This window comes from Aythya marila (genome assembly GCF_965140915.1).
Source record: "Aythya marila genome assembly, chromosome: 7".
In the NCBI taxonomy this organism is placed as follows: Eukaryota; Metazoa; Chordata; class Aves; order Anseriformes; family Anatidae; genus Aythya; species Aythya marila.
The window spans coordinates 12854901-12868633 of NC_139048.1; the positions used below are offsets into that span (position 1 = coordinate 12854901).

Here is a 13733-nt window from a genome sequence, read left to right on the forward strand (position 1 = left end):
TTGCTAAACAGACTGTACCTGTCATCTCCCAGTTCATCGATTGCTTGGACCAAAGGTGGTGCTAAATCTGATCCTCATCTGTAATATTTATATTTTGTTGGACTTTTTTTTTTTTTTTTTGAAGTGTTTGATAAAAACAGATGCAGTGTCCTTCTTACATGAGAAGCTTATTCCCTGCTTGGGACTTGGCAAAATTCGCTGGACCTTCAGGGTCCAGAATTGTTGCTTGATAACATTTGAGCAGGCTTGCAGTGTTCTGGGGGGAGGTGGGGAAAGGGTACTCTATCTTCAAATGCTTGCAGACTGTAAGAATTGACTTGTGATTTTTTTGTATTTTGTTTACATTGCCTCTTATGCCCTAAGGAAAAATAAATTTTTGACCTTTTTAATTGTGATCCAGTTGGCTTATTTTATTTTTTTTCAACCTTTTCAGTACTGTTTTAATTCCACTCAGTTTGTCAAACCACTCAATTTAACTTTCCCAGAATAACTTGTGACTTACGTGTATGTGCAATTGCAAATTTCAGCTCAGGCTTAAATGGATAAAGGATCTTGTCTTGTCCCCTGACTCTGAGTTGTTACTGTACCTGTATTTTTGTCTCCTAATTCACAAAGTTTTAGGGACTGCTGCCCTCAAATACAAAGACCCTTTGTCTGTGTTGAGCAAGGTCTTAAGATACATGTCAGTGTGATTTTTGGAGTGTAATGAGACATCAGATCCAAAATAAGAAGGGAAGCATCCTTTTGCTTGAGTGGCCCTTCTGTGATAAAAGGGTTGCTGAGCAAGTTGGGATGAGTTCTTAAACACCTCTGCATGCAGGCTGCAGAGCAGGCTGTGCTTGAACATGAGATTTTAAGATTTTACCCTGCAAGGTTGCTGGGTCCTGTGCTGGGCCCTGCTGACTCCTTGCTGTGTTTGGAGGCCCAAATAATAGGTAGAAATTTCCTGCTATGTGAAGCAGATGAGTAAAGGAGGCTGAAGAGCTTCTACTAATGGATCCCTGCTCCTTATGAGGGGTGTCCCTGAAGGATGCAGGGGGCTGTGGGATTAGGGGATGCAGAGTGGGGTGAGTTGTAATAAGGGATGTAATTCTAAACAAGACTGTTTTCGAGCACATCAATCCCCAGCTCAGCTATGGGACGCCTTTATGAAATATTGTCCACAATTGTCTGCTTCCTTGTCTGTTAGCAGTTTGCAAATCTGTAGGTAAAAAGGGTCATTCCTAGTGCCTGGCTTCCACATTGCAAAGCAGAGCTGCAGAGGGGGGTGGCTTTCACTAACTCCTTGTTGCTGCAGCAGAGGATGGCTGAGCTTGCCTGCATGTGTCCTTCATTTTGGCAGGGGGACATGCCTTTGCTCCCTGCTGCAGCACTTCACAAACATCTTGCAGAGAAATGATGTCCCTGGAGATGGGTCAGCTGTCTTCAGAGGCACAGCATTTGCTAACAGCACTTGTGAGATGCTCCTCCATGCTGGCATGTTAGTGGGTGATGCACAAGGAGCCCTGCTTGGGCACCCCAGCTCTCTGAAACCTGCAAGGAATTACCAGGGCAGCACCCAGTCCTGGGTGCTTTAAGGTACAAACATATGCGTGAGGAGCACGCCTGGGACCTGTGCCTTCTCTTCTGTGTGCGTAGGGTTGGAAGGGTTTTTCTAGGCCAATACAACCAAGATATTACTCTAACATACACTCTTGTATTTTGTAACCCAGTATTAATTTTTCCCTTCATTCCCCATTTTTCTCTGAGACCCACCATCAGAGCTATGGTGTACCCAGACTAGTTCCTCTGATCCCACGTGTGTGTAGTTGTGAAAAGGACCAAAATCAACCCTTCAAAAAATAGATTATTAAGTGCAGTGGTGGGCGCGGAACACCAGGTGGCGATGGTGCACCAGTTCTGCCACTCCTGGACCACTTTCGGAGCATCCTCTCCCTCTTCCTCCTCCTTCCTCCTCCTCGTCGTCCTCCTCCAGCGCAGCCCGTGGGCTCAGGCCCTACAAGCCGCCGGCCAGGGAAGCCCTGGGAATGGATGGCCGTACCTGAAGCATGAGGAGGGCTGCAGGGGGTCACAAGGAAGCAGCTTTCATGCCACCATTGCTCTTACCTCAGCCTCTTCTTCTTGCCTGCCTATCACATTTTGCCACACTTGCTGAAGTGGCAAATACTCAGTCACTCATGCTGCTGCAGGATGCCTAAATCAACTTTATTCACAATCACAGTTATCCAATTTTTCACAATTAGTTATTCTTCTCTTTAAACAGAACACAAAACATTTTAAAGTAAAGCGATGAAATGCAAATGACACAAGAACACAGAGGTACGTGGGAACCTACACAATTCAAACAAAAACAAAAGGTTAGGACTGTTGTTCTTACTGTTACTGCTTTTGCTGTTTTTTTCTCCCTGGAGAGAGCCTTGCTCTCCTACCTGCTCACAACTGGAGGCCAGCTGATGCTGGGAGCAGGACTGAACCCCAATTTTTGAGCTTGGATGCTGGGGGAGCTTTCAGCTTCTGCTAACTCCTAGAGTTTGGTCCACAGTAAAACAAACACAGTTATATATTAAAACACTCTGAATTCAAAAGGTGAAAAGGGAATTCACACCACTGCACTGATACCCATGGATGGAGTTTGTTGAAAAATAAAATGTACCCATTGGCTTGCCCTGCACAGGAGGGAACCGGTCCCAGTGATGTGGTAAAGGCTTGGGAGGCTGCTTATTGCACGTTTCCCTACATCCACTATTCCACGGACATGTTCCTACCCGTTGGGTTTTCCCTCTCTGAAATTTTTGCACTGGTGTTTGTATAACTACTGAAACAGGCTCCCCATGCCCGCCAGTCACTGTGCTGTCCTGGAGGCTGGCTCCGTGCCCACAAACTGGCTGTGCTCCTGCCATGGCAGCGGTCACCCTTCACCCTTTCCTCCCACTCCTCACTGAGGGGTCCAAGCGCAGGAGCCAGGGTGCTCCAGGGCTTCTGACAGCCAGCCCAGAGCACAGGGCTGAGCCCCTGGGTTAGGGGTGGACATGAGAAGTGTGCAAAGAAATAACATAAATCCCTGTAACCAGGGTATCAGCGTTCAAGTCACGGACTGCCCACCAGGCGGGCAGGGGGTGGCTGCAGGTCCCTGCAGTAGGCTGCAGTGATGGCGGTGCCTTTAGAGAAAGGCTCTAAGATGCGCCCTCCAGCTCTCAGCATCTTCATTGACTTCTTCAAGGGGACACAGAGCAAGGCCATGTTTTCCAGGTGCTCTCAGGAGCAGCCCCTGCGGGTAGGTGCTCCTTCACCCGCTCCACTGCACGCAGGGCTGTGGGTAGCCATGCCAGGAGAAGGCTCAGCAGGATGGGCATAACCCCGTGCCCTTCCCCAGCCTGGCCTGGTGGGCAACCCCCCTCTGGGCCCAGGTGCCTCCTCTTCCTCCCACACAGCCCTGGAGGCACCAAGATGGGGCCAGAGGGCAGACAGGGAGCACCAGATACAGCAGAGCTGCCCTGGCTGGACCCAAGGCCCGGCAGCTCTAGGCCAGGCCAGCGGCCATGGTGGTGCGGTGGTTGTCATGGCAACCATGGGGGCCGCCATTACAGGCACCCACAGTGGGGTTCCCAGCTGGGGCAGGGGGGCTGTTTAAATAAACCAAAGCAAACTAAACCCCTCAAGCTATAATTTTCCCCTTCTAACACCTAAGGACAGCCATGTCCTGCCGGCGGGCTGGCTGTTGAAGGGCTGGCTAAGTACCACCTGGCTGTTTTTGTCTTAAAGCACAGTGATAAAGTTACCAGTAAATGAGACCCGCAGACATGTGGTTTATACATTCTTCCCCAATGGGGTTGTTTTTTTGTGTGTGTTTCTGGATTTGTTTGTTTTGTGTTTTTTTTTTTTTTCTTCTTCTTTTTTTTTCTTTTTTTCTTTTTTTTTTTTTTCTCCCTTAGAAGTGTTGTCTGGATGGTAAAGGGAGGAAAGGCGAGGGAGGTGCATCTCCCTCTCCTGCAGGCCATGGGGGCAGAGATGCTGCTGGATCCCTTGTGCTGCATGGAGACCATTTGGGACAAGCCAGCTTGGTGGTGATGGGGTGTGAGAGATGCTTGTCATGCAACAGGATGGTGACAGGAGGTGGCGGGATGCTGCTGGGAGGGAGGGTGGCCCACGTTGGCTGCCAAACCCACCGTGAACGCCTCCGCTGGGGAACAGCAGGACGGCGCTCAAGGTACTGCCGTGGTACTGTTCTCCTCCTCATGTCCATAGGGAGAATTTTGCTTCAAAAGTTCCAGGTCTTTTTCTGCACTGGCTCCAGGCCTTCCACTGCAAATATGCTCACTGCATCTCCCTTGCTGGGTCAATATTTGCCTCACTCCACGCTTTCTAATGGGCGTCCTATGGGCAGGCTAGTTGTACACAGAAACACATTGCTTATTTCTCCTCTTCTGCCAAGGTGTCCTCTGCACACACCGTTTCTTCAGAAGGAGAGGTGCAGCACTGAACCTTTTACCACTTGCTCTCCCTGCTAAACATGGGAGATTCCCCTCCGCTGTGTATGGTGTAGAAAAGGGATGATTGCTCCAGCTGTTGTTTGTTTTTTGTTTTGTTTTGTTGAGATAAAATTTAAAATCTGTAGGAGAGACTAGTCCATTGTGATTTCTCTGACGCACTGGAGTTCAGTCCCAGGGCTTGCTTGGAGGGTAGAAGAGCAGCATCTAAGCTGGTGTCATCTGTTGTCCATGGAAGTGGGGATCAGGGTGGTGGTGGGTGATGGTTTTTGAATCTCCCAGGTGATGAATAGAGACCGAGACCTGCATTATTTCACAGACTCCTCTCCACCTCCCTAGTCCCACCACAGCATCTGCTGCTGCTCTAAGCGCTGCGGTATGTTTTGATGATATCTTTGATGGCTCGTCTGCAAATGGGACAGCAAGCATTGGCCATCTTCTTGAGCTTCAGCCCACAGGAATAGCAGAGACACATGTGTCCACAGGAGTAAATGACCGTGTCTACCATGTTCTCATAGCAGATGGCGCATTCGTCTCCCCAGGGCCCTGAGATGGATGGGGAGATGGGTGACTCAGGCAAGCTGACAGGAGAGTTGGGAGCTGTGCCTGAAACACAAAGAACAGGGTCACTCATACTGCTTAAAATGTTTCTTGACACCCTGAAGCCAGCTGCAGAGGGAGGAACCATGGCCTAGAAGAAATAGATGCTTGAGGTTCAAGGGTCCTTTCTGTGATCTGCTGGCCCAGTCGCTGAGACCTGGTTCACATGCCAAGGCTCAGGGCAGCAGAGAGGCAGCATCTGCTGGGATCTGCCACCCACATAAAACAAACCAGGAGACAGCAGTTTCCAAGCAGCAGGGACAAAGAACAGTTTCACATTTTCAAACCTCTGTCTAAATATTAACAAAGGAGGAAAAATTAGAAGGGCTAGATCAAGCCATCTGCTTTGATGGTGGCACATGGTGGCAGCAGCTCCCAAGACAAGCAGTACTTCATCTTTAAGTCTGATATAGGGATCTGGGTTTACGGTGCCTGGCTACAAATCACCCCATCCACGTGGCGGATCCTCCAGCAGAGGGGTGAGGTGGTGTTGACATGGACTGCATTTAGCTCATATACAGCACACTGCAACAAGAGCTGCAAGAGGCTGCAGTAATTATGCTTATAGTACCCACCTGTGACAAAGCCTCCCCATGAAGCCTGATGAGGTAGCAAGATAATGAATTTCTTTTTATATTCTCCCCCCAAAAAAACATTAAAAATCTTAATATTTGCTGTCACAAGTTATTAGGCCTGACACTGAAAGTACCTTTGTGCCTTTCAAAGAAGAACAACCCAGGTTAGGACAATGGTGACAAGGATTTGGTAAATCATACAGCTGTGGGATCATGCAGGTCCCTGGGGCTTTAGAAATGCTGCAAAACATCCTATCATTTGTGCCGCATGTATATTTTATCTAAGTCCTACTGGAATTCATTGGTATGTTAGAAATATCTGCCTTTTTCTGATAGTGTGTGTGTGTGGAGAGGGAAAGGGGGGGGATTAGGCATATTCAGAGCTCAAATCGAGTTAGCATGCAACGTGTCACTGCCACACAGCGCTCCAGGAGGAGCTGTGCGTCACAGGGCCGTGAACATAACAGAAACTTTGCTGCCTCCCCTGGGACTTTTCATGATGAAAAGGGTTGGAGAAATATTGCTGTCTAGGCATCTAAGCGGCTTTCACGTAAGAAGACTGAAAATAGACTTTGCAGAGGCTCTCCCTTCCTCCCCAAGGGAGCTGACAAGAGCCTCTGTTGATCACTGTGTTTTTAAAGCCCTTCTGGGAGACAAGTCTGAGACCATGAAGGGAGGCAGAGCAGGAGTGGGCAGGGGGAGGCAGAGGAAAGGAGGACAGAGAAATCTTACCACACTTACCACTGATAGAGCTGCAGAGTGGGCCAGAGCCACATGTCGATAGTATGGGGTCAGAGACACCACTGCAGAGGATGGTTGGGGAATTGGGTGTTGACGTGGGTGAGCTTGGTGTGGATGGCCCCAGCCGCTCGGTTAGTATGGTGGAACCTGCACCATGAGAAAAGAAACCAACAATTACTTTTAAAGATCAGGTCTGTCGAGGCCTGAGGATGTGTGGCTGGGGGTGCAGCTCTCGATACTAATCAGGACTCACGTCTTATCAGCTTGAAATCTAGGGAAGAGATCAAGAAAAAAAAATATTTACACAACTTTTCAAATGCTAGCAGCTGGCCCAGAAATCCCACAGCCCCTGAAATTAGCTGCTGTTCCTTTAGCCATCGTAACCCTTTGTTTCTGCCCTTTAATGTGTCTCAGATCATTAAGTGCAGTTATTTTCCTTATGGTCTCATGCTCATATGCGCCCTCAGCACTATATCCAGTGACGGGCTTGTAGCCAGTAGAGGACAAAGCCTGCAGCAGGGTGGGCTAGGCTCCAGCACGAGAACATATCACCTTGTCAAAGCACTTTACATTAACCCAGAGTAAAATACATCCCAGGCTCTGATGAATTCATGCTAAGTCACCCAAGGACTTCCTAGACACAAATGTGAGGGTTTACTGATCAGGAAAACGGATCTGTTAATTGCTCTGCCTCTTTTCTAGGGTGGCCTCTGTCAGAAGAGGGGATAGCAGGTGAGGGCAGAAATGTGGGTAGAAATGGCTTCAGGCCAGCCAAGAGACAAGCAACCCAAATGCATTTGAATCTTGGATGAACAAGGACATCCCCCTCAAATCAGCAATGTTTTATCCCTGTATGCCTGATTGTGATGGCTCAGGCTTGCAGAGCTCCTTGACATCCTTCCTACATGTCCCCAGCTCTGCTGACTCCTGCTCTCAGTGCTCACCATCAGCTCTGGGTTACTGTGCTGTTTGCCAGAGAAGCCAACTCTGCCCCCCAGCCTGCTTTGCATCCTCCCTTCTCCTTCTGTTAGAATAACAAGCATCTTAAAATCCTTCCCAGAAGGAAGGAAAAAAAAAAAAAAAAAGAAAAAAGAAAAAAAAAGGAATGCTTAAAATTCTGGCTGCTGCAAAGGTTTTTGTAGGAGATCCATTGTTAATGATACAGCCTGGGCTTCAACAACACAGTGGTGAGACAGCAGCATACATGTGCATGAACCGAGATATGGTTTCTTGGTGGCAAGAACGAGTTTTGTCTGCAGTTTTAAAGTTTCTCCCTGCCAGCTGAGAAGCTGGGGTAACTCCAAATCAGCGCTAAAACACCACAGCTTCTCCGTGTGGCCTTATAAGGAGCCCAGAGACACGGAGGGCTTGGAGCCGCAGTGTCCTTGATGGGTCAGGAGTTACTCTCCAGAGAAAAAGCAGCAGTAGGAGGCCAGAAAAACCCTGTTTTTCCTCCTGTAGAACGGGCCTTTCTGTTCCTATCTGCAGGGAGACTAGCAAGCCAGTGAGGACCAAATCCAGGAAGCGGGGACTCCAAGTGTCAGCTCTGGATTGTGTAAAAAAGCAAAAGCACAGATGCTAGATCCTCCTGCCCTTTGCAGCACACCAGGACCAAGTAGTGCAGGTGTGGCACAGGGACCAGGAGGTCAGCAGGGAGCACGTTTGTGACTCTCACACTTGAGATGCTGCAGAGCAGCACCTCCTTTTTCGCAGGGATGGGAGCTGAGGCTGAAGCTTGGCTCAGTAAATATGCAAAATGATGCAGCCTCTAATGACGGCCACTAGCAATGTCTCCTCTCCTCCAATCTGACAGATGACCGTAGCAGAAAACTTGCCCTGTGGGTAACACATACTGTAAACAGGCCCAGCAGGGGCACCAATTTCAGCTCACTCACTGCACACAGAACAAACGCGAAGGCTGAACAGCTGAACAAGTTTTCCACGCCTTCCCTCTTCTCCCTGCAGCCCGGAGACATTTCTTCCATTCGGCTGACACACAGCATGTTGCATCTCCAACACCAACCTGGTCATTTCATTAAACGCAAAATAAGGCCTATTAAGAGCACTTTTTCCTGGGCTGATTGGGGAATTTGGAGGCACCCCAGGTTTCACGGATACGAACTGATGAAGCCTGCTGGCACCGGTGCAAACGGCCTTTCGGCAGTGCAAGGAGAGTTTGTCAGTGCAGGATCTGCAGTCTGCTCCTGCTGAGCGGCAGGGCTGCCTCCCAGCATGGCCCTGCCCAAGGCCCAAGGGCCAGCACACCCCTTCCCAGCTCCTTCTCCCAATGCAAGGCACAGTTTTTGACTTTTCTCCAGTGTAAGTATAGAGCTTTGTTTAGAACAATCTGAGTTCCCTACCAGACAAGACACGCTTCTCCCTTGGTGACAGGATAATCAACATAAGACAAGTTACTCACGCTGCTAATATATTGCTGGATGGTGTGCAGACACCATGACAAGGAGCACGGAATGAGATCATGTGCAGGGTGGAATGAGTGTGGCCAGCCTGGCTTAACTAAAACCAGATACATGTGCTCAAGGCCAAACACGCTCACTGTGTGCACAGAGCTCCTACCAAAAGCTAGCTTTCAATCCATGATTTTTATAAAAACCTAAATAAATCGCGTTAGATACTGATTTTAAAACATTCTACCTCTCTGTAAAGCCCCCAGATAACTTGTCTCTGCTGCTATCTTGCCTCGTGCTTGATCTCAAACATGCTGAACACACCAGAATCACCTTTTTGGATTTTGAATCAATTCCATTTGGTGTTTTATCTTTGCAGCACTAACATTAGGAACATCCGATGCAGTTTGACTCTTTCTCTGCAATTCTGTGTCATCGCTGTGGGAGAGGTGTAAATAAGCGAACCTGTATGTCCACCCACAAAAGGGAAGAGAGTATTATATTTTCAGTAGAAGAGAGTATGAACATGGAGTGTGCAGACAGCCTCATGTGGGGACAGGCTGCTAGTACGCTAGTGGTTTTTAACTCAAAATGGTCTTGCCAAACCAGAACTAGAGTCAGAAAGGAAAGGGAAGGTATTCAATAGGATGAAATGAGAACTGTAACACTTAAGCAGAGATAATCAGTCACCAAAATACAGGCCAGGGAATTGGACCATTCAATGAAAAATACAGCTGTCCTAAAAAAAAGGGCCTGGGGATTGCTGGAAGTCACCAGATAACCATGAATCAACAATGCCATCCTGTTATGGAAAGGTTACACCAATCCAGGGTCATACAAGGGTGGTTAAGCTCCGGAGCAGGGGCCTGAAGGCACTGTGGTATCCCTGTCCCTGGAAACACTCAAAACTCAACTGGTCATGGTCTTGTGCTCACTTGGCACTTAGCCCTGCTAATGAGCCCAAGGTTGGACTAGATAATTCCCAGGGGTTGCATGTGACCTAAAATGTTGTATGATTCCATGATTTCAAGATGATAACAGCTTTCACAGGCTGCTAAAATGAGGGAAGAAACAATCTGTTCTCCGTGAAAGTTCTGCTTAAGACAAGAAATCCTGGCATTCCTAAGGCATAAGCTGAATGTTAAGGCACTTGGGTTGGACATTATATAGACAGTGAAAGCACTGTAAAGCAATCAGCCTTCCCAGAGAGATTACGGAACCTCCAGCATTGGAGTCCTTAAAGAAAAGTAAGGTGAGGTAGGTCAACTCTTGGGATACAATCCAGTATTGATGATTTTTGTGAGAGTAGTTATCTGTATCCATAACTGCCCTTTTATAGAAGGTCTTAAAAGTGACTAAAATGCAGCAGCTGTGGCCCTCGGAGATGCTGTTGGCTGGCTTTGTCTATTGTGGTGAGCAGGGTGGTTTCCCAGAACATTGCATTCCGCTCTCTGGGGATACCCCCTGGGGCTGTCCCAGCTTTTAAAAATACATCTTTTTGCTCCTCTCTTAATTGCAGCTGTCTAGGGAAAGCTGTGCCACTGAAGTTTTTAAGTTGGCAAACAGGACAGATACAATGGCAATATTCCCTAAAAATACACAAAATTTGCCAATTAACATTCCCCCCTTAACTCTCTCATTTATAAGGATATTATTTGTACATTTCTTTCTCATAACAAAGTTCTGAGAATAGCACTTATTACTGTGTGGGCCCCAAAGAGAATATCAGAAAACAACCACAACAGCAAAACCAGGTGGGTAGTAGCAATGTGCTGCCTGTATTCTCCTTCTGAACGTGCTCAGGGACATTTGCTACGCTGCAAGGAAATACCCAGGGCACTTCTGTGACCTGGAGCAGGGATTAGCTGCCTCAAATCTGTTCGGCAGCTCTCCCAACCCAAGCAGTACTTGCAGACTTCCAGGCTCCAACTGCAGCTGAGATGGTGAGAACAGATCAGTAATACCAGTAGGCTGCTTCCTTATTACTGCTGTCTTCGGAAGAATGAATGAGTGCCATTTCAAGGTGTTCATAATGCACTTCTTCATCTGGGATCTGTTCCTGAGAGAAGAGATAGAAGGGCAAGGCCCTTCGTGGGACTCATATAATGACAACAGGCTGAGCGCCATCCTATTATGAAAAACATCTATCAGTCAGCAAAAGGTGCCCAGCAGTTTTGGGGGATTTGAACGGAGTATTTCTCATGCTGTCTCAGATGGGGAGAAGTGTTCATGATCGTAAAGAGACAAAAGTAAGACTACCCGTTTTACTAAATCTCTGTCTTCCTCTCTTATTCCTTTCCCCCTCATAATTAAATTCAACATTACATAGTCCCACTGCACTTTTTCAGATCTGAACCCAGAAGGCCTGCAAGCACAATGTTTCTTTTGGACCACTGGGACCGTACTCATGGAAGTCTTGCAGACACCAGGCTCCACAGGCTGAAAATCTCTGCCGCTTTGAAGTGGAAATGCAGTATTGCATAGCCTGGAGACTTTGTTTTCAAGGAAGAAAGAAGCAAACCAACAGGGCAAGCCCAGGGTTTGCTGGCTACCAACAGGAATGAACAGTATGACTTCTGTGCCCAGAAGGGTTTCTGGCAATAGCAGATGCCTGTGGCAAGCACCATCTCGGGTGGTTCATTCAGTTCCTGCTAATTGCATTACCTGTCTAGGCTCTTAATGACTATTTCACAAGTATTATAAAAATAATGTATACCCACTGCCTGCACTCCAAGGCTAGCCATTAAACTTCGTTTTTCCTGGCTCACAGGGTGCTGTCGGTGAATGACCACTGCTGTCCAGCTTTAACGGGCCTTCCCCACCCATACCCATCACAAGGACCATGCCAGGATCTTAAGTAAATGTGCCTGAAAGAAAAAATAGGGGAGCATCCTGCCATGGTTTCTAAGAAAGGTAAAGTCTTGTGCAACATACTTGCACATATGTTGAGCCCCTTTCTGAACACATCTGTTGCATAAATACAACAGCTAATAAAGACCAGATAATTACCAATAGTAATCACAGATTTTCAATGTTGTTCCACACATCTGCAGGTTCCAGAGCTTCCAGCACACAGTGGAAATGACTAGATGAGAGGCTGAAATCTGGCTGCAGCTTTCAATTGGCACTTTTAAAGGGGCACAAGAGAGCCATGCACTTCTCATACATTTTACCCAGTGAGCCCTGGCACTTGACAGTCCCACTCATTTAGCTGCCTTACACAACTCTCAATTTGATTTCTATTTGTTGGGAACCAGATTTTTAAGCCTGTCAGCTAAAATAATTTCCTTATCTCAAAATCTGTGCAATATATGTTCTCACGTTTAACACTCTGCATGTATCAGGGCCATTGATTTTGTTATCTCAATGGGATCAAGGCTCTTTGAAAAATCTGGCACAAAAATCTGTGGGTACTGAGCTCATGTAAACAGCTGACTATGGAGATCTTGTCCCATAAAACATGCGCTCTTACGCTGTGAGCGAGCTGAGAGGTTACAGAGACTGGATACTCGAGCAACTTAACCCTGTAAAGTGTCCTATCTTCACTTAATTTTACTTGCTACGGGTCTTTGGCCTTATGGTGACCCCTAGTACGTGACCACCTGTGGTAAATGACCATATGCAAGACTCTTGTAGGACCTCAGTTTCAGTCTTTACTATTTTTTAATGAGAAGTCTCATAGTTTTCTGCTCCTGGATGTAGCCTGTGTGGAACTTTCTCACTTCGTTTTTTTCCTCTGTTCATCTTTCCATTACAGAAAAAAAATGAGTAGATACATACCTATATTTGTTGCAGAATGCAGACTTTGGTGGAATTACACAGCTGTTTTGCATATTATGAGAGCAAAAGCCAATACTGAAGATGCAGTCAGGAACCTGGAACTGTACACCAATGTGCCTTCCCTTGACCTTGCAATCTCGTGGCAGGACACAGAGTACTGAGATCTCCTGGGTTCCTTCCCCTGTCTTCTCTCAGGAAGAGAGACAAGGTTTCTCTTGATATTTGCCAGACAGATCTCTCACTTGATACCAATACCAGAAAACTTGGTATTCCTTCAGTGGTACATCCACAGAAAGGCGGGCCTTATAAAGACAAGCTTTGCAAGGGCTAAATCCTTCTACATTATATTTCAGTAACTGGCTTTCAACTAATGCAAATGCTCCCATCAGCTGTAGAGAGAGCTGCAAATACCAACCACGTCTTTAGCGAGCTTGTCTCAATGCTAAAATAACAGCTGTTCCCTCAGCACGCTCTCTGTTCCAAAGGACAGCCATGTAAATTTATGCATATTATCACATTTTCTTGCCTCCAGTCAAGGCTGCAGGAGAGCTATTCTGTCCCATGGGGCCACCCAGGTCTTGCACAAGAGGGCTTTTTGAATACGTCGTAGTAAAACAAAGGAACAAAGCACCTGTAGCTGCATGGGCACATGGTAGTTAAAGATCAACAATAATGCTAGGGAAGGATGTAATCATATCCATCACTTCTGAATGCTATAAAACACATGTATTTACACAGCCAGTTGTTATGTTCCCACGGTGATGGGAACAATACAGCATTGACCAGCAGCCAGAGCTTCCTTCCCCTTGGGCTCACTGTTTGTGGCCTACCATGCTCTCAGAGCCCGGGTTCTGTGCTGCAATTCATCTCCACCTCTCAGGTGACTGACATCAGCTGGTGATCCATGGGGAGTTTTGCATTCAGTATTTCCTGGGCGATTTTAGTTCTGAACAGAACAATACTACATTTCTGACCAGAACAATGCTACATTTTGTCCTTTGCAAGGCCGTGAAAACACGAGGAATTTTGCATTTTGCTACAGAAATGTCCAGAAAAAAGGTCAAAAAGCAGCCTGGCAGATTCTGCATGCAAAACCAAGAGGCTTATGTTTGCAGATGGGTGTCAGACTTAACCACGGTTTG

General features: G+C 47.1%; 1 protein-coding gene across 3 annotated transcripts in view; it reads right to left on the minus strand.

Annotated features, from left to right (window-relative positions):
• Window positions 1-2201: 2201 nt before the first annotated feature.
• NEURL1 (neuralized E3 ubiquitin protein ligase 1) overlaps window positions 2202-13733 on the minus strand; it is a 153946-nt gene continuing 142414 nt past the window's right edge. For all 3 annotated transcript variants that reach the window (XM_082764181.1, XM_082764183.1, XM_082764182.1), the window contains exons 5-6: window positions 6404-6550; window positions 2202-5093 (exon numbers count right to left, since the gene is read on the minus strand). In XM_082764181.1, coding sequence (XP_082620307.1) covers window positions 4852-5093; window positions 6404-6550 — 389 coding nt within the window. In that variant the 3' untranslated portion in view covers window positions 2202-4851. The remainder of the gene's footprint in view (window positions 5094-6403; window positions 6551-13733) is intronic.